We start from the raw sequence: 21,940 nt of genomic DNA, 5'->3' as shown, positions 1-21,940 counted from the left end.
ACTGAGCCAGCCAGGTGCCCCTGGGCATGTTTTTTCTTAATGCAATTTGCCTTGCAAGGTATAGAAACAGCTTCTATAATGATTTTTAACTAAGGAGCAGAAAGAAAATGAACTTATGTTTCCTCCAGCCTAGAGGTCACACCACTGATATAAAAATAACTAAAGTATCTGAAATTTGGGGAGAAGACCCCTGCACTGGCAGAACCAGAGAGTATAATGATTTTTTTTTTTTTAAATCTCATGCAGAGTATTACGACATCATTTTGGCCACGGAAAGGAGAGTACTGGAACTTTCTTCCCTCATATCAAGCTGTATCCTATTTAGGATCCTATTTAGGATGGAAAGGGCGTAGACTACCGAAGGAATAATGCATGGGTTTGTGTGCTTCACGGGAAGGAGGTGGTTGCTATGCCCAGGAGGGGTAGCACTTGCTCCCTTAGAGAAAACCGGTTCTTCTCATAAACCCTCTTGGATACGGACTTGTCCCAAATTGCTTTCGTGAGGAAAGTGACGGGGCTAAATCCAGTATCTCTCTGTATCTGATAAGCAATCTGTCCCAATACCAATTGCACAGTCTGAGGATGCAAGGGAGCTTAGAATTCCTGCCAGCCTGGCGACTGGTACCCTGGAAATTGGGCAGAGTTATTGAAAGTGGTCACTTTCTGGCTGCTGAGGTCAATCTCGGGGTCCTCCGACAGGACGCTTACCACTCAGTATCTGCTGCTAAGCCTAACGCACTGCCTTCCTTAAGGGAGATTCTGAGGGAGCCCTGGAGTTTTCTGTGCACGCAGGTGGGATGAGGACACGTTCGCCACCACAAAACACCAGTGGGCAAAGGGGCATTTTGCATTTAGATGAAGCGTTGGCGTTTGTCTAAAACAGGCAAACACAGTGTTTATAACTTTAACGGCAGGCCTGGAAGGTTTGTTAAAACACAGATTGCTGGGCTCCCATTTTGAGTGTCTGATTTGGTAGGTCTGGGTTGGACCTTGAGAATTTGCATTTCTGGTACGTTCCTAAGTGCTGCTGCTGGGGGGGGGGGGGCTGCATTTTGATGACCTCTGATAGATGGGATGCTTTGAGAGAGCTGGGACTTTTCTTCTTAAACATAGTTCCACGCTGAAGGTGATGGAGCCTTTCCACATAACCCCTGATTTTTACTAACATGCTTAGGTCTGGAAAACTTGACTTAGAAATTGGTCTCCTACAGAAAAAACCGAAAACCAAAAACGAATTCAAAGCAATGGCAAGTTGCAAAATGGGGAGTGGCAAACATATTAATGAATCCAATTATATTCAAAAGGTTGGTGTATATGAAATTTTCTCCCCTACAACCCAGGAAAATAACTGCACTTTATTAATACAGAATAATCACATATTTACCTGCGCATGAGACTATCAACTCACTTTTTAATATAAAGAACATAATTATCACTGAAAAACAAAAATGTAGCAACAACATTATTTTTTAAGCATGGGTAATTTTCCTCTGGAAACTTGATATATATATATAGATAGATAGATAGATAGATAGATTAATAGATAGGTATAAAACAGCAATTTTAAATTACCCCCTTATACATTTAAACTGAACCCAATGCATTTCCCCCCATTTTGGAAACTGGAGGAGGTCTCTAAAGGAATTCCCACTGAAGTGTATTTTCACAATGTGCTAATTAAAACAGTGCAGTTGTTTCCCATTATCCATAGCAAACGTTTAAAAATAAGCTAAACAATCCTAAAGTAAATTAAATTGCTTACCTTTGAGCCTCTCTCATTAAAAATAATTTCAACATCTAAGATTTTACCAAATTGCTGCAAAGAAATAGAAATGTTTTATAAGCAAGAGAAATGGAGGACATCAGATTATGCACATTGGTAACTGAACCCCAAGTCCGAGTTTGTTTCTTTGTTTTTCTCTTTCAGTATCAGGGGCGGACACTTTATGTTGTTTCATCCTTAGTGATGTGCTTGAACCAAGAGAAAGCACAAGCATACGTATGATTTTTATTTTATTGGATACCCCACCAAGTGAGAGGTCATAGTATGGGCCTGTGCAAAATGTGTATCAGGTGGTTAGTTCTCTTTTTCTTTCTTTCTCTCTCTTTTTTCTTTTAAGATTTTATTTATTTATTTGACACACAGAGAGAGATCACAAGTAGGCAGAGAGGCAGGCAGAGAGAGAAGGGGAAGCAGGCTCCCTGCTGAGCAGAGAGCCCGATGCGGGGCTCGATCCCAGGACCCTGAGATCATGACTTGAGCCAAAGGAAGAGGCTTAACCCACTGAGCCACCCAGGTGCCCTTCTCTTTTTCTTTCTTCTGGTGTGGACAGTTGCTTTCCCAGGCACTGAGCAGCAAAGATGAAAACTGGCTGGTGTATAAACTGATTCTCAGAGCCTACTCCGCTAGCCACTGGCAGAAGCAGCCTTGATGATGGATTTTAAATGGTAAAATGTCCACATGGTGTCTGATGGTGAGGATGGCCTCCGTGTAAGCTACAGGAAGAGCCAGGCCATGTACAGGAAATCAAGTATGAACAGATGAAAGCAAGATCCACCATGTGGACATCCATCATAATCAAGACACCAGCATAGTTGTGATTAGCCCTGAGGCTGAAATGTACTTCTCTCAAGATGATTCTCCATTTTGTTAAACAAACAGATAGATTTTAGACAATTAGCAGGAAGAGGTTCTACAAGAAGTGAAAGCCACTCGACATATTTGAGCCTGGAAACATGGTTTCAGATTACAAACGGGGCAGCCAGCTGAATTACAGATGCCTAGTTAAATTTAAATTTCAAATCTTTCAGGATAATTACATCCCCTGCAATATTTAAGACACTCTTATACTTAATAAAAATGTTATCTAAAATTCTAATTCAGCTATTGTCATCTTGTATTTTTTTTTATTTGCTCAATCTTGTAGTCCTAGTGAGAAATGGCACATCAAGTAATTTGTGATCCACACTTTAAAAATAAAGGAACATGGACCCTTGAAACCAGAAGCATCTGATAGTCCAAGGTCCTTTGCCCCTGACATTGGAGTCCTTTCCTTTTTCACAGATTGCATGAAATACCATGGGTTGGTGTGCTAACATTGTGTGACGTGGCCCAGGAAAACTACGAGGGGAATTTTACCCTGATGCACAATGAGGGCAAGTGCTCATTTCAGTGATTAAAAAGTAAACAGAATCACATGAAGGAATATGTCCATTCTCCTTTTCCTTTACTTTGAGCTTTTGTATTATTCTATTTGTTTCTGCAGCCTAGATTTTTTTTTAAATCTTTTATTGCCTGAGGAGAGTCTGTGTCTCTCTGTCTCTCTCCCCCAGATGGAAAGCAGTAAGCAACCTCCATGCGGCAGAGGCCAGAGTGGTTGGGAGGGACAGAAAAGGAACAAATGGTTAGAACACAGAGAACCAGAGGCAGCCCCCCTGACCACTGAGCTTCAGTCACAGGATATGGGGTAGGGAGGACCCTGAGAGTAAGTGCTAAGAGGGTCCTACTAAGATTTGAGAAAAAAAAATTTTTTTGAAACAGAGAGAAGCTGTCCTCTGGAATAAAACTAGCTTTCTTGGAAAGACAGGGGGAGAAAAAATGAGGCACACTCCATTTGAAGAAAAATAGCTCAAAACCTTGAAACAAAAGTCGTTCTGACCTAGGAGAAAAAGGAAACCCAAAGCTAAGTCATGGAAATGTGCCCGTCCTTCAGAATATGGACGTGGTCAGGTCAGGGCACTGCGGATTGAATCGGTCTTGTCGAGCGGATGGACGTGCTTTTCATCTTCCCAGAGACAGAGAAGGGCAGGAAAAAACGAAGCAGCCCAGCTCCGAGAGGACAGGGGAGGGGAGGGCTCCACTGCCAGCAGGTACGATGCAAACACCAAGAAACTTGCAGCCAACTCACCCTGTCATTCGTGGACCCTCTAATGTCCTTTGGGTCAAGAGAATATTCTTCTACAGAGCATTTTCAGTGCTCTAGATTTGGGCAGAGAAAGCCGTTAAAAATAGAAGAAGAAAACTTTCAGATTTGGGAAATGGGGGATTTGCCGTTGAAAGGTGAACGGAATTTCATAGTAAAAATTCCAACATGTGAAGTCCTCAGAAGCAGTGATTTCGATAGAACCTCCTTACAATATTCAGTCCACGTCGATGTTATCACATTTATTTTGAGCCTAAGAGCGTGAAAGCACACATGTTTATGAACAGGGAAGCTTGAGGAGGACCTGCCCAAACCGTGAAGCCAATGTCACCTCTGGAACATTCTCTAAGCAGGCAACGCGACAACACTCCCTTTGAAACAAGATCTGGTTGAGACAGAACCAACCCATCAAGAAGTAATCCTAGCATGTGTCATTCCCTAAATGAAACAATGACACCATATGCCCCGAAATGGTCTCAAATGTTTGCCTCTTGGCAGTTGCCACTGGGCGGATGATTCTCAGAGTCTAGAAAACGAGCAGCGAGAAGAACGCAGATATGAGCCCCACTCCTAAGACAGTTGTGTACTATATTTATAGTATCAACAGTTTAATTGGGAAGTTTGGGACTAATGATGTAAACACAGCTGGCACATGTTCCGTCTAAACAGACATGACTCGCAGACTTAACTCGCATTACTTTGCTCAATGCCTGTGTGCAGCCGCATTCGACAATGTCCCAGAACGTACGCAAGGTGTCTGGTTGGCGGTTTCAAGAATAAAATCCGGAGGCTTCTAGGCACGCGCCGGGGCAAATACATACCAGGCATTTTGAGATGTTCTCAGATCAAATAATGTTTCTCTGAAAAACTGTGGAAGATGTTCAGCAGATACAGCATAAAATGTGAAAGTAAAGGTTAGTTCAAAGAGCGCACACAGAGGCGAAGAAAAGGTATCATCTCAGTTTTCGTAGGGTTGGCTTCCTGTTTGGAATGCAGAGATGGGAGGCACCAAGCCAGGTCCAAAAAAAAAAAAAAAAGGAATGCTTCACTTGGCATAACAGCACAGTGCATAGAATTTGGCATTAACGCCAAAGATGCAGGCATCTCTATGTTATTCCTAAAAAGGTGATCATGAAAGCTTCTTTTGTATGTTCTGGAAGTCATGTGGTCTGTTTTGGGGTGACAGTAATGAGTGACTTCTGTAAATCTTATTCATGTCCAGAGGGTCTGTATCAAAATCAAGGCTGTGACATCAACAAGGGTGTTGTGCAAATTTGAATCTTATGCTCCATGAGCCACTACTTCTGAAAACAGTACTATAATGCAATGTGTCATGTCAGTGGTCTGGATATAGCATATGCACCTCTCTTACCCCAAACCCAGATACGTGTAAATTTTAAACGTTCGGTTAAAGAACCATTCTGTCCAAGAGCAAGCCATTATATTCAATCTGGTGGACATCCGCCCACATTCCTTTCATGGGATCATTAAGACTTTAAACATAAAGGACGCCCACCCTCGTGAATACTCCCTGACATGAGGACAGAGCTCAAAAAGGAAGTAGTCAGGCCAGAACCAACATTTCTTTCAGGGAAACATCCAGAGCCATGCCCTTGATCTGTTCACTCACGCCCCAATTGAGGTTGTAAGAGGATTCTGGCACCACTGTGTGCACATAACTTCTTGACCAAAGAATGTCCCATCTTGACAGGAAGGAAGGAAGGAAGGAAAGAAAATCTATGCATCGTTAGAAAATTTAATGCCAAACACTAGAACAAATACTTCCCAGGGAGGAGGAAGCAAAAAATGTCAAGCACTGAAGAACATGGTGGGAGAAGGGTAACCAGAATCCCAGTGAATGGGTCCTGAAGCCTTGAATGAAAAACTGTGAGGCACCTGCGGTGGCCATTAGGCCTGCAGAAATTGCAAACTTCACAGCTGAATTATTAATAGTTCCAAAAGTTGTCAGGAACACGGCTAGGTTTTCGGCAGTTGGAGAAAGAAGCTTCCTTTTTTGTCTTGTTTCGGTTTGGGTTTCAAATCCCCATGGCCGCCTTTAACAAAAGAGACAAAGGAGAAAAACACAAAAATCTTCGAGAGGGTGTTTCTCTGTAGTCACCCCCCTCCCCCGCTGCTAGCCCCAGCCAAAGTGAAGAGGCAATAGCAAAATAAGGCAATAAAAAGAGAAGAGATCTCATGTCCAAATGACTTGGAAAAGACCTAATTGGAATCAAAATGTCTTTTCTTACAGTAAGTAAGACCTACAAGAAGAAACCACACTTAGTTTTCTCAACCGGAGTGTGGGGAGCCAACCCGAATGTTTACAGATGCCTTTCAATGAGACTCATGCCACTAAAAGTATCAGATAACCACAGTGGGATGGCCACCGCCAATGTTTGGCTGGGAAGAACAGATTTTTAGTATTTAAATTCCGTTTCTTCAGAACAGTGGTCATAAACCAAGGAGGCCTCAGTATTATTACAAAGAATTCAGGAATCTATATGTGCCCCAAATTTTTAGAGCTGAAACTCATAAAAAAAAAAAAAACAACTTGCATACTTTTAAAAAGAACACAGATGCTGTTTGTGATGAACGAAATTAATTTCAATATTATTGAATGTATGCCGCGTTTTCTTAATTGATACTAAGCGTATCTATCATCTTGTCAAGTCAACGTCTTGTCAGTTGCTTAGGAATGTTGACTTTTAAAAAAACTGGCTCTGAAACCAGTGGATTTTGATTATAGTTCGATAACTGGGTCGTATGTTCAGTCTTTGGCAAGACCTCGCTCTGCATCACTTGCCTTCGCCCTCTAAGAACAGAGGGGCTAGGATATCCGTGCAAGCAGGATGCTGTCTTTGGGAGTTCCAGCTGCGGATTATTTCCAATACCTCTCTGACTTGGCTGTGTAGCCCTCCGGTGACTTTCAAGATAACCGAGAAGACCGGGGAGGGGAGAGCGCCATCGGGGTTGGGAGCTGGGGTGGGCTGCCGTGAGTGACACCATAAAAGAGCACTGAGGTGATCATTAAGAGGGCCAGATTCAAAGCCAACCTCCCAGTGACACCTGACGAGGAAAGATGGACCAGGAGCAAGACTTTCTAACCTGACGTGGCAAAAGGAATCTAATTCCTCTGGCTGCCCATCATTCAAACCTGGTCTCACTGCTTTATACACACTTAACCTCCACTTTCACTTTGAATGCTTTGCACTTTTCAAAGTCATCTTTGACCTGAGAGTGCCCGAGGGTATCTCTACTCTGCCAGAAGTTAGAGGGCTCAACTCAAGGTTATTACCAAACGAGAGAGATAAAAGTGCAGAAGCTGACCTTTTCCTCTGAAATGTCAGGATTCGAGTCTGGGTATCTGAATATTAGGACGCTGGCTCTGCCTTTGTGTCAGATGTGGATCTGATAAACACCATGCATGATAAAGAAAGAGAAGGTACACGTGAGCTAACCCCACGATCGCAGCGTCATGAACCAGAGCTCCCCCTCACATCAGGGGAATGAGGTCTCCTTGGCCCAGGGTTCGGCATAAAAGTTTGGCCTCTTCTTATTGCTTCTGTAACATTTGCATCCAACCACCAACTCTTAGAACAATCTCCAGGCGGCCAACCTTTCCTCTAAGTCAAATGCTAAGGATGTAGCTCTGTTCACGGAATCTGCAGACACCTCCCGTCAATGCTGGGATGGTTGTCATGGGCAAATTGGCTGACTACGTTTGCAAAAAACTAAAAGAAACAAAAACAAAACAAAACAAAAAAAACTACTAAGGGTATCTAAGCCCTGTCAGAATTTTGTCCTTCAGAGCCCAGGATGTGGCTAACTCATTCCTTCTGAAGGTGGACAGTGCAAGGTTTCCTCCAGAAAAAGAATCCGAGTCATCATACCCCACGAGGAAGCAAACTTATCATCTATTTTCTCTGCACTGACGGTGGCTTCTGCCCTGCTCTGTGTTTCAATCATGGTAGCCGGGCAAGGCTGTCATCAGTGGCAGAGAACATCACAGGAAGAACCTCTGAATCCCCATCACTGACTGTGGGAGAGTGTATACGGCAGGGCGCAAGTCAGACTTAAGAAATCTTTAGCCTTCTCTGCTTTGTTTTTTGATGAAGCTTTATGCAGAAGTCATTATTCGCTAAAGCTGCCTGAAATCCAAGTGCACAGTGCCTGGGAAAGAGTGAGGTGTGCAGGAGCATATCGTGAGAACTTTGGCAGCTACGAAAGAGAGAAGAACCCAAAGGACACAAAATGTTTATTTCGGCCGTGACACGGGGTCCCGGGGCCACTTGATCTGGGATCATCAGTGGGTTTCTTTCAGTTCTACTTTATCTGGGAACTCGTCTGCCATGTGATTTTCCAGTTACTAATGAGAAGAAGACCATTTGGCAAAGCGGGGCCATGGTGAACCGATACAAAGATATTTAGACTAAAATCATAAGGAGACTCGGGCCACAATATACCCACAGACTAGGATCTAAAATGTCTTTCTCTTCCCTCTACGTAAACATCTCACCTTCATGTTATAAATACCAAGAACTTACACGAGGAGGGAAGGGCTCTGGGGACCCCAATGCGGACACCGCACAGGGGAAACGCACTACTTACGCCAAACATTTGTCGGAGGTCCGGATCCCGGAACCTGAAGGGGATGTTGGAGACGTGCAGCCGCTTGGGCTGGGACTTGTTTTCTGTGTTTTCGGAAGGTTGTGTCTGGGGCTGGCCATCCGTTGGTGCCGCGTCATCTGTCTGCTAAAAGGACAAGAGTAAAGAGGCTCTGAGTGGACCTGTGTGCTCTTTCCAACGTGCTTTAGCTTCCCCAAAATGGTAGGAAAATGCTGGAACAAAGGAGCAAGGACAAGAAAGGAGCTGCTGGGTCATCCATCCATCCATTCAACAAGTATTTATTGAGCATTCCTGAGAGCCCAAGGTAGATCGGGATTCAGCAGTGAGAAAGCAGACAAGCTCTGCCTCCATGGAGTGTAATTCTTACAGGGGGTGTGTGGGGAGGAGGGAGTAAGCTCATTAATGAATAAATATGGAACTGGTAGAAGGAGAGCATCATGGAGGAAAATAAAACAAGGGGAGGGGTAGTTGGTGTGGAGGTGTTGGGGAGTTTTAGCAGGCAATCAGAGAAAACCTCATCATTAAAGGTAGGAGAGAGTGTATCCCTTAACCAAAGGGGTCCAAAATCTTAAGACACGCCTGTATAATTATTGCAGCTGTCCAGATAAAACATTAGCAAATGTAGTAAAACATTTGAGAAGGCTGTCTGGTGTTCTGCAGTCCAAGTAACCATCCAACTGACTTAATTTTTTTTTTTTTTTAAGGTTTTACTTTCTCATTTCTTGGTTGGGCAGGCCTGTGATGGCCATTACAGCTGACCCCGTGTGGCTATTTAAATTTGAATGAATTAAAATTAAGTAAAATGTAAAATCCAGTTTTTTCCTTCACACTAGCCACATTTCAAGTAGTCCATGGCCACCGATGGCTAGTGGTTTCCACGTCGGACCACGTGGATCTAGAACATCTCCAGAACGTTCTACGGACTATATTGGTATCGATAAAGTTATCCTGTTAGCGTAACTCATTACTCCGCTTCCCACTCTTGCCAAAACAAAAGCCCGGACAACACGATATTGTATCGGCACATATACAGGCAGGAGAGTCACATTAACGCTTGGTATCATTACAGCCATTCCCATACTCTTGGTTCTAGAGATGCTTCTGGATACTTTCTCTGCAATTAGCGTCTATCGCCTCTGGGTGGCAGTTGATGCCACCCACATCAGTTACTTTCTTCTCCAAAACCATAATGGAAAACCTGTGTGGAAGCCCATCAAATCTATGAGGGAAGAATCAGCCTCACCTACTTTTAAATGATTTAGAAGCCTGTAACTGGGACAAAACTATCCATGCAATCGGGTCGGTATAAGATAATAAAGACATAGAGGAGACAAGTGAAAAAAAAATATGACACGATTTTCATGTATAAAAATGTTTTATATATGCATATAAATACTTTATATAAATACGGTATATGATACATATACCACAATAACATGGCCATAATTAGTGACTTTCTCCCCAATCCTTGTGTTTATTGGCAGATTTCTTCTGCATTTGCCTTCCTAATACCCCCTGAATAGCATTTTGAAGTCAAGACCTCCCAGAAGTTGGCAGACTACTCTTCCAAGCTGGTTTCGTATCAAAACCCCTTTCTGAGGACCTCTGCAAGTTTGAGGTGCTACGTCATGGTAACACCAATGCTGCCCTTGGTCGTTTTGTCTGTGCTACTGGAGTGGAATAAGGAGGAGGATGGTGACGGTCTTCTAATCTGGAAAATGAGTAATAATAATAATAATGCACCCCTTCCAAGGCTCTGTGAAGACTGAATGCAGTAATACAGGCCAACCTGGCACAGTTCTTGGGACACGAACTCAATAAATGGAAGGCAGGGAGTTTTTTAGAGTGATGGTGACTTTTCCTTAAAATGTCAAAAACAAGGAGAGAGAAAGCCTCTCTCAGGAAACATACAAAGGAAAGGTTCCCATTTGCTTGTTAGGCACATTTTTACTGAGCAACTACTATATAGTGGACATACAGGTTAGTCCTCCCAGCACACGCTGTTCCTAGTTCAGTTCAAGAAAAAGAAGAAGGAAAGAGCTAGTGGTGAGGCTGGGGTCAGAGTCAGTCACAGAGGGCTGAGTAAACTGAAATCAGGGACACGCCGCACAGCTGGATGTTCTGGGAGCCCTGCCAGTTCTGGAGGTTAGGTTTTCGGTGGGAGATGTCTAACAGAAGAGACGAAGGGGGCTGACGCTGTACCAGCAGAGGGCAAGGCACAGGCAAAGATGCAGAGGTGATATCGGGTTCTGGATTCGGGTTCTGACTTTGACCTTAGTGTCAAAGTCAGCGGGCAGGAAGGACAGATGATAAAAACTAAGAGGAGGCACTTACAGATCATCCTGGGGTGTGGTGGGACTGGCGCCCAGCATCGGGGCTGAGCCACGGGCCACCAAATGGGAAATGCAGGCCGAGCCTCTGACTGAGCAGGTAAAGGCATTACGAAGTGTATCAATCAAGTCATGAATGAAGGATGAATGAATGGTCCACTTTGCATTTTCAGGTAATAGTCGATTACAATATTGTAACACCCAGGCCCAAACCAAGCAGGGAACTGTGTTTTCTCTGCTGGTAACATGACCCTTGGTTACACAACCAAGACCCAGGGATGTCCTTGAACCACGCCTTTGGGGTCATGTCCTCTGACCTAAGACCCTAAACTTGCAGAGACAGCAGCTGAGTGAGATCCCAGCTTAAAGTCCGTTTCTTCCCTCCGATTAGAAGTTGCTGTTCAAATGCAAATTAAAACAAGCTCCTTCTCATCCCAAGAAAGAAACTTAGATTTGGATTTGTACATAACTGCTGGATGTTTCAGCTTAATAAACCTAATTAGGAATTACAGAGATTATGATTAAACATATTAAATGATTAATAGCATTATGCCGCTCATGTGAAAATTAAAATTAATCATCTTTAGTCAAACAGGACTTTGGAGAAATCTCTGCGTTGTTTCCTTTGATAAAAACATACAACGCTCAATTAATCATTTTGTAGTGCGGGCATGTGTACAAAAGCTCATAAATTGTTATGTCGGAATACCTGTGTATTAAAAGTAATTTTTAAAGATAACACGTAAAATGGAAAACAAACCAAAAGTGTTTCTGACGTCGTGGGTAAATGGAGAGGAGAGGGCAGGGGAGCACGTTAGGGTCCAGAGGCTGACTCCGGAGCCTGGGGCACAGCAGGGGTGAGGACCAGAAGGGTCCTCACTGACTCTGCTATCAGGGTGAGAGCGTTCGCCTTCTCTTTTTCGGGGAACTGTCAGGGAAACTATATTCAGGACAAGCCTGAGTTTTAGGTCCCTGTATTAGTCTGCTAAGAAATGACCACAAATACGGTACTAAAAGCAATGGAAATGGACTCCTTCACGGTTGTGGAGACTGGAAGGCTACAGTGAAGGCGCTGTCAGGACCACACTCCTTCTGGAGGTTCTAGGGGAGAGCCCACATTTGCCTCTTTGAGCTCCTGGTGACCTCTTGGCTTAAAGCTACACTCCCCCCATCTCTCCACGTTCTCCAGGTGTCTCCATGTTCATATGGCTTTCTTCTCTCTGTGTGTCTGGGACTCATATCTCCCTCTGCCTTTCTCTTCTTATAAGGATTTAAAGCTCACCCTGGATCTTGTCTTGGGATGCTTGATTACATCCACAAGGACCCTCTGTCCAAATAAGGTCATAGTCATGGGTTTACAGAGAATGGGATGTGAACATATGTTTTGAAGGCCACATTCAACACACTATAATCTTCTTCTAAACCAGCAAACCGGAAGTGCATGTAGAAGAAGTAGCTGTTATCAGGAAGTGGATGCATCTTCTCCCACCCGCTCTAGAAGAAGAGAGAATGTCCCTGTCGGAGCTGTCCCAGGCTCCCATCTGTCCCGCTGGGAACTTTGATAAGTTGTCTAAAGAGAGATTTGAGTCTTCCCTTCACCCTGGCCCAGGCTCTCGGGCTGCCTTTGTGCATCTCCCCCTGGATGTGATGACCCCCTTCAGCTGGGCCGAGAGGTGCTCCACTGGCCTCCTGAAAGGGATCCAACACCCTAAAAACAACGTTAGTTCTGCAGGTTCCCTGAGCCTAGCCCTGTAGCTCACACAGATGGACAAGCAGTCACAGCATCCCCGAGAAGGTCGGTGAAGCTTATGGCAAAGGCACAGCGTGAAATTTCTAAAGACAAAAATAAAATCATGTGAAAAAGCTGAGAAAGTTGCTAAGAGAATTGTACATCTAGAAGGCATATCCCTGAAAAGCAGGGGCTACCTGATTGATAGTTACATCCCTCAAGGCTGGTACGTGTTAAGGCTTATTTGGAATTAACGGCGGGTAGGAGAACCTTGGTTGATCTGTGTCTGATTCTCTTAAAGTATCATATTTGATTCTGAAAGCGGGACCCAGCTGAATTGGAAAGATGCCTCATAACCATGTTTGGGAGATCAGAAGGTAGCACATAAAGACCAAGTAAATTGCTCCTGGTCTGCTCACTCAGGGATGAGAGGAGATTGAGAAAACAAAGGTGTTAGAGGTGGAAGTAGAATGGCCGGCTTCCCTCTCAGAACCCTCTAGTCCAGACCCCCATCCTGGGCTGTAAGGTTCACTACACGCTCTGGCCCGGACCCCCTTGCTTCCTGAGGTTCCTGCTCCTTACTCAAAAGCCACCTGGCTCCTTCCATGCGCACAGCACGTTCCCTCCTTGGGCTTCATGCCTGCTCTTCCTTTGCCTGGAAAATTCTCTCCCCAGATGCCCATATGGCTTGCCCCCTTCTTCCCAGCTCTCTGCCCAGACAGCACCCACTGGAGAAGCCCTCACTGGCCCCATTATCTAAAGCTTCTGCATCTCCTGTCTCCTTGCTCGTTCACTTTTTTCATAGCACCTATCCCTTCTTGCCTTTGTATTAGATGCTTCTGTTAATTTCTATGGTGTTTCTTTGTCTCCTCCGCCAGAATGTGAAATCCATGAGGACAGAGACTGGGTGAGTTTCCATCCACACTGTTCTGTCCCTATCCCCAGAGCCATTTTTCAGCATCGAAATGTGGACATTGGGGCAGGTTAAGTCCTCGATGTGGGACTGTCCCATCCTCTGTAAGATGTTCGGCAACACCCCTGGCCTCCACCTGCTGTATGGCAGTGGGACAACCCAAACTGTCTTCTGGGGTTCAGATGTTCCCGGGGTGGGGGCAAAACTGCACCGACTGGAACTGTGAGCCGGAGCACACGTCAAGTTCTCGGCAAGTACCTGTGGCTCCTGCTACAAGTGAGCTGCATGAACGCCACCTTCATGGCTCTTGGTCTTAGTTTGCATATGGGTGTCCTGGACCCTTCAGAGTGGGATAACGGAAGCAAAGTCCTGTGACAGTTAGGTCCCGTGAATGAACAGGGGTCACATACCATTACTATTATCGGCAGCGTGAATAACCATCTCGGGGATCACGGATACTAACGACTCTGAGAGGCCGCCTTCCCACCATGCAGCCAGGGTCGCAGGACCCCATGTGAATGGAAAGTCCATTCACCTCAAGAGGTGGGTTTCCAGACAGCGCTTGGCACGGGTTCCCCAATAAGCTCATTAGGGCGGCAAGGCCAGCTTGTGCTCTGGCCCAGTTCAAAAGCCATATTAGGAGGCAGGATGTGCGCCGCAGAATTTTTCCTAATAAACAAACTCCCCAGATATCGGTGCAGGTTATAAATGTTAAGAAAACACCACCGGCACTTTAATCTCTTGAAGATCACTTAGTGCTTCCGCAAAGACCTTAATAAAGAACCGCGGGGCTCCCTCTGCTATAATCGTTCCTAATTCAATGAATAGCTCTGAGCAACCCAAGGCTAATCCTGATGAAATTGGATTTTGATATCGACCAATCCAGGGATGACTGCTGGAGAGAATCCGCATAGTTTCGTATGTGTCTTTGAGAGTCTGGCTCCGCCTATATCTCCTTTCCGAGCCAATGAGGCATTGCTGAGCTCACCTGGGTGCCATCTTCCAGGATGACCAGGTACCTTGGGAGTACAGGCAAGAGATATCTGTAGCTGGATGTCTCTGAGCTAAACTCCTGTCACATACCAGCCCAGCTCCTTAAGCCCTTCTGAGCCAGTCGCTTGAGACACAAGTAGGGATCAAAGATCCCATCACAGTGTTGTCTGTGGTCCCAGGTTGCTGGAGGCAACACAGGTGACCATTGCAAGGACGGATGAGTAAAATGTGGTGATGCTGTGTGGAGAAATCAGAGTTCAGGGAGAAATCAGAGAATTGGAAGCACAGGGCTAAGCGCCTGTAGTGGGGGAGACATCCATAAGAAATAAAACGGGAACTGTACCAAATTATATTTTGCCACCCCAAAATATGCCTCCTTGGCATAAGGCTTATTTTGGGATGATTATTTTTGAGAAACAGCAGACACAGGAGAAGCTCTGAAAAGTGTAGACGTTACCCTTCACAAAAGAGAAATTTACATTTTTAAGGAAACTCTCCATTTGTAGGGGTGTCTCCCTTTTGGAGGTAGCAAGAAAAGAAAGTCCCTAAATTCTAGAAACCCTTCAAAAGAGGAGACAATGACCTCGATCGAGAACAACCTCATGCTTGTTTATTGCTCTTTCCCTGATAAGCCCCCATCGCTCACTCCCCTGCCTACTGCACATCTTCTGTCTTTTTTTTTTTTCTTTTAAGATTTTATTTCTTTATCTGACAGAGATCACAAGTAGGCAGAGAGGCAGGCAGAGAGAGAGGAGGAAGCAGGCTCCCTGATGAGCAGAGAGCCCGATTCGGGGCTCGATCCCAGGACCCTGAGATCATGACCTGAGCTGAAGGCAGAGGCTTAACCCACGGAGCCACCCAGGCGCCCCTGCACATCTTCTGTCTTTAGCTGGAGATGGTGTTTAAGCTGGTGGCTTGGGCCATTCCTGGGAATTATTCAGTCTTTCCTGGGTGGGTCCCATGGCTACAGAAGGCAAACATGTTATTTGTGTCCTGTTTTTCTTGTCCCCTATTGATCTCTCTTTTAATCTTGGGGGGTTTTAGCCAAGAACCTAGAAGAACAGGGGGAAAATTATTTGTCCTCCCTTGCACGATGGAAATTAAAAACACACGTACTCACAACACAGCCCTGGATACAGTTCAAGGACCCCGGTCATGTACTTTAGAGCAGTCTCATTCGATAAAATAAAATAGGAGCCACACACATAATCTTAAAATTTCTAGAAGCCACATTTCAAAAAAGGAAAAAGAAACGTGGGATTAATTTGAAGGATATATTTATTTTAAGCCAGTTTATCTAAACTATTATTTCCGTGTGTAAATATGTAGATGATATTTTCATCTACATATTAACATATAAACATGTAGATGATATTTTCAATTCCCTTTCCCCCTCCCTAGGTCTTTGAGATCTTGTATATAATTTGGACCCAGGGCTCATCATCTCAATACAGACACTACTTTTCATTGGAAATACCTGATCTATATGTAGACTTTGAAAAATGGACAGTCAGATGGCCAAGATTTTCAAAACACACCTAAAAGGCTTTTAGTAACTACCTGAGTCAATGTCAGTGTTTAAATATTAATTAAAGTTGAATTTAATTAAAAATTCAGTTCCTCCATCATACCAGCCACGGGCTTCACAGATTCTTATAGCTGGCAGTATAATAACGGTCCCTTTGCAATGTTAGTTTCCTAATCCCTGAGCCTCTGCCTATGAAGTTCCCAGATTCCCTGAAGGATACACAGACATCCACGGGCCCCCGGATAAGAACCACGGCAGCGTGAGGCCATTCGCCTCTCCCCTATCCTGAGCTGACATATTTGATGCCCACTACGGCCGCCCACAGGTGGCTGATGAGCTTAGTGCAGAACTGGCGAATGGGTCTGGAATCGGGTATTGAATACAAAGCCGTGCTGAGGTCCTACGATGTCCGTGGTATCCTGTGAGGTGTTGTTCACACCTTGTCCCACTGATCACCATAACAATTTGAAAAACATAAGCTCAGAGACGTTAAGGCACCTGTCCAAAGTCACGCAGCTAGGAGATGGCAGAGCCACGAAAGCACCAGAGATATTTAACTCCATGTTCTGGATTCCCTATTTTGGCTCTCAGTGGCCTCTCAAGGTCAAGGTGAAGTCCAAAGACCGCTCAGCCCTAAAGGGCAACCACCCAGCACTTGCACAGAGGAGTGAAACTTGGGGGAGTTCTCACTGCCTGTGCCCTCAGTCAGGGCAGGAACCGGAGTGATGAGCTCTGTGAACAGGGCCCTATCACAACCAACCAGCCCAAATTAAACCAACCCAGGTGTCAGATGTTCCAGACGCTTCCTCTGAGCACCTGGAGTCCTGGGCTCTCCTCTCTTGGGCCCTTATTAACTATATATATTTTTTGTTATCAGATTACTGACTTCTCTGTCCTACTAGCACATGAACATCCCAGGGACAAACGCTATATGGAATCACGTTGGACGCTCTTAACTGTGGCACAAATATTTACTGTGTCATTCCAGGAGAGAGGTTTAGGTCCAGCTTCTTCTTTTCCTCCAGGAGCACCCCAGTTCTGCCACAAGGGTGTCGAAACCCAACGCCCAAGACAGGACGCTAACGAGCACGATATCTTCCCAGCACAGCCCGTGAATATGCAGCGTCCCTCCTCTCCTCCGGGCTTCCTCCCCTCCACGCCCAAAGCGCTTAACAGTGATAAATAAAAAGTGTCCTTTAGAATAGCCAGCTGCTTCTTCCTCCTCTACCAATCAAGTTATGTCTCGGAGAGAAAAGCTTGTGAGTGTCTTCGAGGCATTATTTGATTAAGTTGACGATATTATGTGAGCGATGGTTGAGTGCCCACTGCGATGTACTTTGGACCAAATTGATTTGTGTAGCGAACACTTGCTCTTCTCTTCTTGAAGCCTGAATAGTGGTCTTGATTTACCCAGTAATGCTGGGCGCCAAGTGAATTTACAGGGTCCACAGTCCCTCTCTCTCAATCTGGAGCGGAGAGCAGGAGCTAAGAGCATGGACTGGCATAATTCAATACATTGTACTATAAGCTCAGAAAATAATATCACAGAGCTCTGCAATATACCTATTTGATTTGATTTGTAAACCTGATAAAAAAGCAATCGAGAAAAGTTCAGGGGGAAAATATATATGTTCTAAGCAAAAATGTAACGATATTGAATGTGTACAAAGAACCAAAGTACTGGGCGGGGAGGGGAGAAAATCATGCATACTAAATCAACTCCATGCCCCGCGTTAGACAATATTGCACATTCTCCATTTAAAACGAAGCAAGATGGTGCAAAGTTATTTTCCATTAAAAATAATAATAATGGCAAGCCCAGGGAATGTGAATTAAAACCCACGTCTCCGGTATTCTCACAATCCTACTTCAAAACGGGGCTGGTGCAGATTCCCTCAGCTCCCTGCTTTTTCATTTTAGCTCTGTAGGCAAACAAATAAGTTAATCACACAGCTTTGGATGTAGTTAATGCCTCCTTCCTAGCTCGGCGGGGCGGATTCCACAGCCAGGTGACACAGATTTAAGAAACTCATCACATTTCCCTCAACCCGAATAAATTCAATGCTCTGCCGGAATGATGAAATTCTTCAGAACAGAGAAGCGCTGCAGGACACAGAAGGGCTGACTCCAAATTCTCTCGCTATTTTTTTTTCACTCTTTGATCGTGTAGGATGAGCCTACAAGGGGCCAACTGTTCAACGCATCAGTAAAGGTGACGGGTTGCAGAGGCATCCGTATGAGCACACTTGAGCTGCTAAAACAAAATGCCACAGACTGGATGGCTTCAACCACAGACGTTTATTTCTCCCAGTTCTGGAGGCCGGGAAGTCCGAGATCAAGGTGTCAGTGTACATGGCTCCTGGTGCGCCCTCTCTTCCTGGCTTGCGACCTCCCTGTGTCCTCACGTGGTGGAGGGACAATGCTCTCTCTCTTCTTCCTCTTTCTGTAAGGACACTGATTCCAACAGGAGGACCCTGCCCTCATGACTTCATCTAACTCTAATTACTTCCCAAAGTCCCCAATTCCAAATGCCATCTTATGGGGCTTAAGGCTTCAACATGAAAGCGGAGGGGGACACAATTCAGTTTACAGCAGTGTCATTGAGGCAGAGCCTGCAAACACCAGGGGATGAAGTGTTTTGTCCTGGGGGGAGAAAGGAGTTTCACTGGGCTTGAAACCAGGTGCTCTCCTATCATTCAAAAATATATTTATTGAGCACCTTATATATGTATCAATCTCTGACGATACAGCAGATGGGGTTGGGAGTTGGGGTCTGCTTATCAGAGGACAGGAATAGCAGGGCTATAGGAAGGGCTTTTTCTCTCCTTCACCATGCTTAAAGTTTCAGTTTTCAGTTCCTGGACCGAGGTGTTGAAAATTACCTCTACTAATAGTAATAGCAACAAACATTTGCAGACTCTGGAACAAGTGATCTGGGTTTGAATTCCAGCTCTACCACTTCCTCACTGTGTGACCTTGAGCAGGTTACTTAACCTCTCTGGGCCTCGTTTCTTTCATTTTAGAAACTAGAAATATCATTAGCAGCTACCCCACGAGTCAGTACACATAAGTGCCCTTCCTGGCCCATGGTGACAATGACGACCAACATCTAGAACAGTGTCTGACACCTGATAAACACTTAATAAACATGGGCGGAATGATTAGCACTCTATTAAGCTCTTTGCGTACATTATATTTCATTGCATCACCTGATGACTCAGAGAAGAAGATTCTATCATTTGTCGCCATCCTACGACAAAGGAACTTCCATTTCAAGGGGCTAAGAGCTGCTTCAGGATGCTAGGTCAGTACCTAGTGGGAGGCCTTGTGGGAGAATGGTTGAGAGCCCAGGCCCTGCCCTTTCCTGAGGCAAATCCCTTAATGACATCTAAAGAAGATGCGGTACCTTTCTGGCCATGTGGTTATTAAAAACTCAGGCCAGTCCATTTTAAAGCTTCCAAAGGCAGTGAGATTCAATTCTCTGCCAATTGCTACAGACCCAAGTCCTGATAGACCTGTGTCCTGACAGACCTGCCTCAGGAGGGGGCATTTCCTGTCTCCTCACCCCTCCCGTTCAGGGCTTCGCACTGTCTGTGAGAGGGGCCGCCTCTGGGACCCTCTTCCTCCTTCTCTTCTTAGGTCTTGCCTTTTGGAGTTGGGGGGCCGGGGAAGAGACCGAGGAGGCAGAGGGCATTCAAAGAAACGAGATGCTTCTTGGTGGTGAGAAGCAAGCGCCTTTCTCTGCCTTCTCTCTCATTCTGTTGGAGCTTGTGTGCCACTGGTGGCTTCTGGGGATGAGTGGGGAGCGGGGAGCGGGGAGCGGGGGTGTTGGTATGCTTGGGTTGCTTGGGTCCTCCACAGCTGCTGAGGGTCCTGGATCTGCAAGGTCAGTGTGCAATGCTGCTCACTGTCTTTTTAGGTCGGGGTCCCTCCTTCAGCACCAGTTTCCTGAACATCCTGAGAACTCCTTCCCTGTTCTCGGAAGGTCAGGCTGTCCCAGGAGCCAGGGGAGATGGCGGGAGCCCTAACACATTCTCCATGACAGCTCTTCCCCATCCTGCGGTTTTGGGCCATGCCAGTGACCTTCCTCGTTGATAAATCCCCAGATAAGAAGTAGGCACAGGCCTCTGTGTTAATCAAATCCCTGCACCCAACTAATTTAAGGAACATGTCAAATTCTCCCGAAAACTCTGCACTGCCTTCGGCTTTGATGGCATTATTAAGATGAGCTTGCCCGTTCTCCAGCTTAGCGAGCATCCCCCTGAAGGAGCTGGCGGCCTCCCTTTCTTGCTGCCAGCCCACTCTTCCTCTCCAGGAGTGACTCTCTTGAAGATTTATCCTCATCTCACCTTGGCCTCCTGGTTTTTCTTAAACATATCACACTCAGAAATCAAGGCCAATTTAAATATCGATTTAAGAAGGAAAAATGTTGATATTTTGTATCGAATCCTCAAATCCGCCTAGCTAAAAGATTATTCCCCCCTAACGTATTATGCAAGATTTAATTTAACCAAATGGCAAATCGATATGTTATGCAAATTTTCTAGGCCTAAGAAAATTGCTGAATGCACAAGTCCGTTGCAGGAAATGGGTGATGAATTTAAGATTCAACTGATCTCAGCTAAAATCCCAGGATTTTCCTCACTAATTACTTCTTTCTGTGTATAAACACTTTGAACAAAGAGACAAGCACTCTGAGGGTTTTGCTCTGGGGTACTGGGGTTTTTCTGGTATATACCCAGACGCGTATAGATATCATTCTTTGGAATATTGATATGTCTCTTCTACATCTCACAGTCAAAGAATCTTGTCACATGAAAGTACACAATTTCTGCAAACTGCCATGATCCAGATTGCTTGTGAGTTCCAGATCCTGTTCATCAGTGGGCTAATTTCTCCTGCACTGGTGGGTGGAGAGGAGCGTAAATATATGTTAGGAGATGGAAATACTAAGAAATATACTCTGAAAATAGAAATGACTTCATCTCCTTTCCAGTTTGCTCTTTACCTAGACAGCAATTTTTTTTTTTTTTTCTTAAAAAGGTCTCATGGAAAATAGTTTGACTCTGGGTCACACGACCTCCACTGTATGTAAAAGAAGCCACAGGCAGTATCTAAACGACTGAACGGGTGCGGCTATCTTCCAATAAAACTTTATTGACAAAAAAAGGTGGTTGGCCCTAGTTCGGCATGATGGTTCTCAGAGAAACCATTACTCTAGTCTACATTGTTCTATTTAGAGACCATTCAGAGAGCTCCTGGCCAGATGTGAGGGCTAAAGGATAAATACGACATACCTAGAGCTCTGGGGCTCTCCCCATATGGCAGGAGAGAAAAATAAGGAATGATACAATTAATAAGATAATGGGTGGGGGCGCCTGGGTAGCTCAGTGGGTTGAGCCTCTGCCTTCGGCTCAGGTCGTGATCCCGGCGTCCTGGGATCGAGCCCCGCGTCGGGTTCTCTGCTCGGCGGGGAACCTGCTTCCCCCTCTCTCTCTGCCTGCTTCTCTGCCTGCTTGTGATCTCTCTCTCCCTCTGTCAAATAAATAAATAAAATCTTAAAAAAAAAAAAGATAATGGGTGAGTTCGCTGATTGATGATACAATTAATAAGACAATGGGTGAGTTCTCTGATTGAAGGACCTTTGGACACATAATTCAACAAGAGGGGAATATGGAAAACTTCTTGGGCAATCTTATTCATCTAGAAACTTAGCAGTGCTCTATTAGCGGGGCTCACAGGCCATCCTTTAATGGTCTACAAGTCCAATGTACAAAGGAACACAGAGAAACATCCACCAGTCCTGGGCTCCCATCTCATCTCAGAGTCACTCAAGGTTCTAATAAACGGAGGTAAAACTTGAAATGATAAGATGTAGATGGTAGCCATGATGCTAGG

The 21,940-nt window shown here is 45.0% G+C and overlaps 1 protein-coding gene across 8 annotated transcripts in view; it reads right to left on the bottom strand.

Annotated features, from left to right (window-relative positions):
* RBFOX1 (RNA binding fox-1 homolog 1) overlaps positions 1–21,940 on the bottom strand; it is a 2,072,285-nt gene that overhangs the window by 117,378 nt on the left and 1,932,967 nt on the right. For all 8 annotated transcript variants that reach the window (XM_047713056.1, XM_047713053.1, XM_047713055.1 and 5 more), the window contains 2 exons: positions 8,532–8,675; positions 1,763–1,816 (listed from right to left, as the gene is read on the bottom strand). In XM_047713056.1, coding sequence (XP_047569012.1) covers positions 1,763–1,816; positions 8,532–8,675 — 198 coding nt within the window. The remainder of the gene's footprint in view (positions 1–1,762; positions 1,817–8,531; positions 8,676–21,940) is intronic.

Source organism: Lutra lutra, chromosome 18 (assembly GCF_902655055.1).
Source record: "Lutra lutra chromosome 18, mLutLut1.2, whole genome shotgun sequence".
Taxonomy (NCBI): Eukaryota; Metazoa; Chordata; class Mammalia; order Carnivora; family Mustelidae; genus Lutra; species Lutra lutra.
The sequence above is the reverse complement of the archived record's forward strand: the minus strand, read 5'-3'. Positions and strand labels throughout refer to the sequence as shown.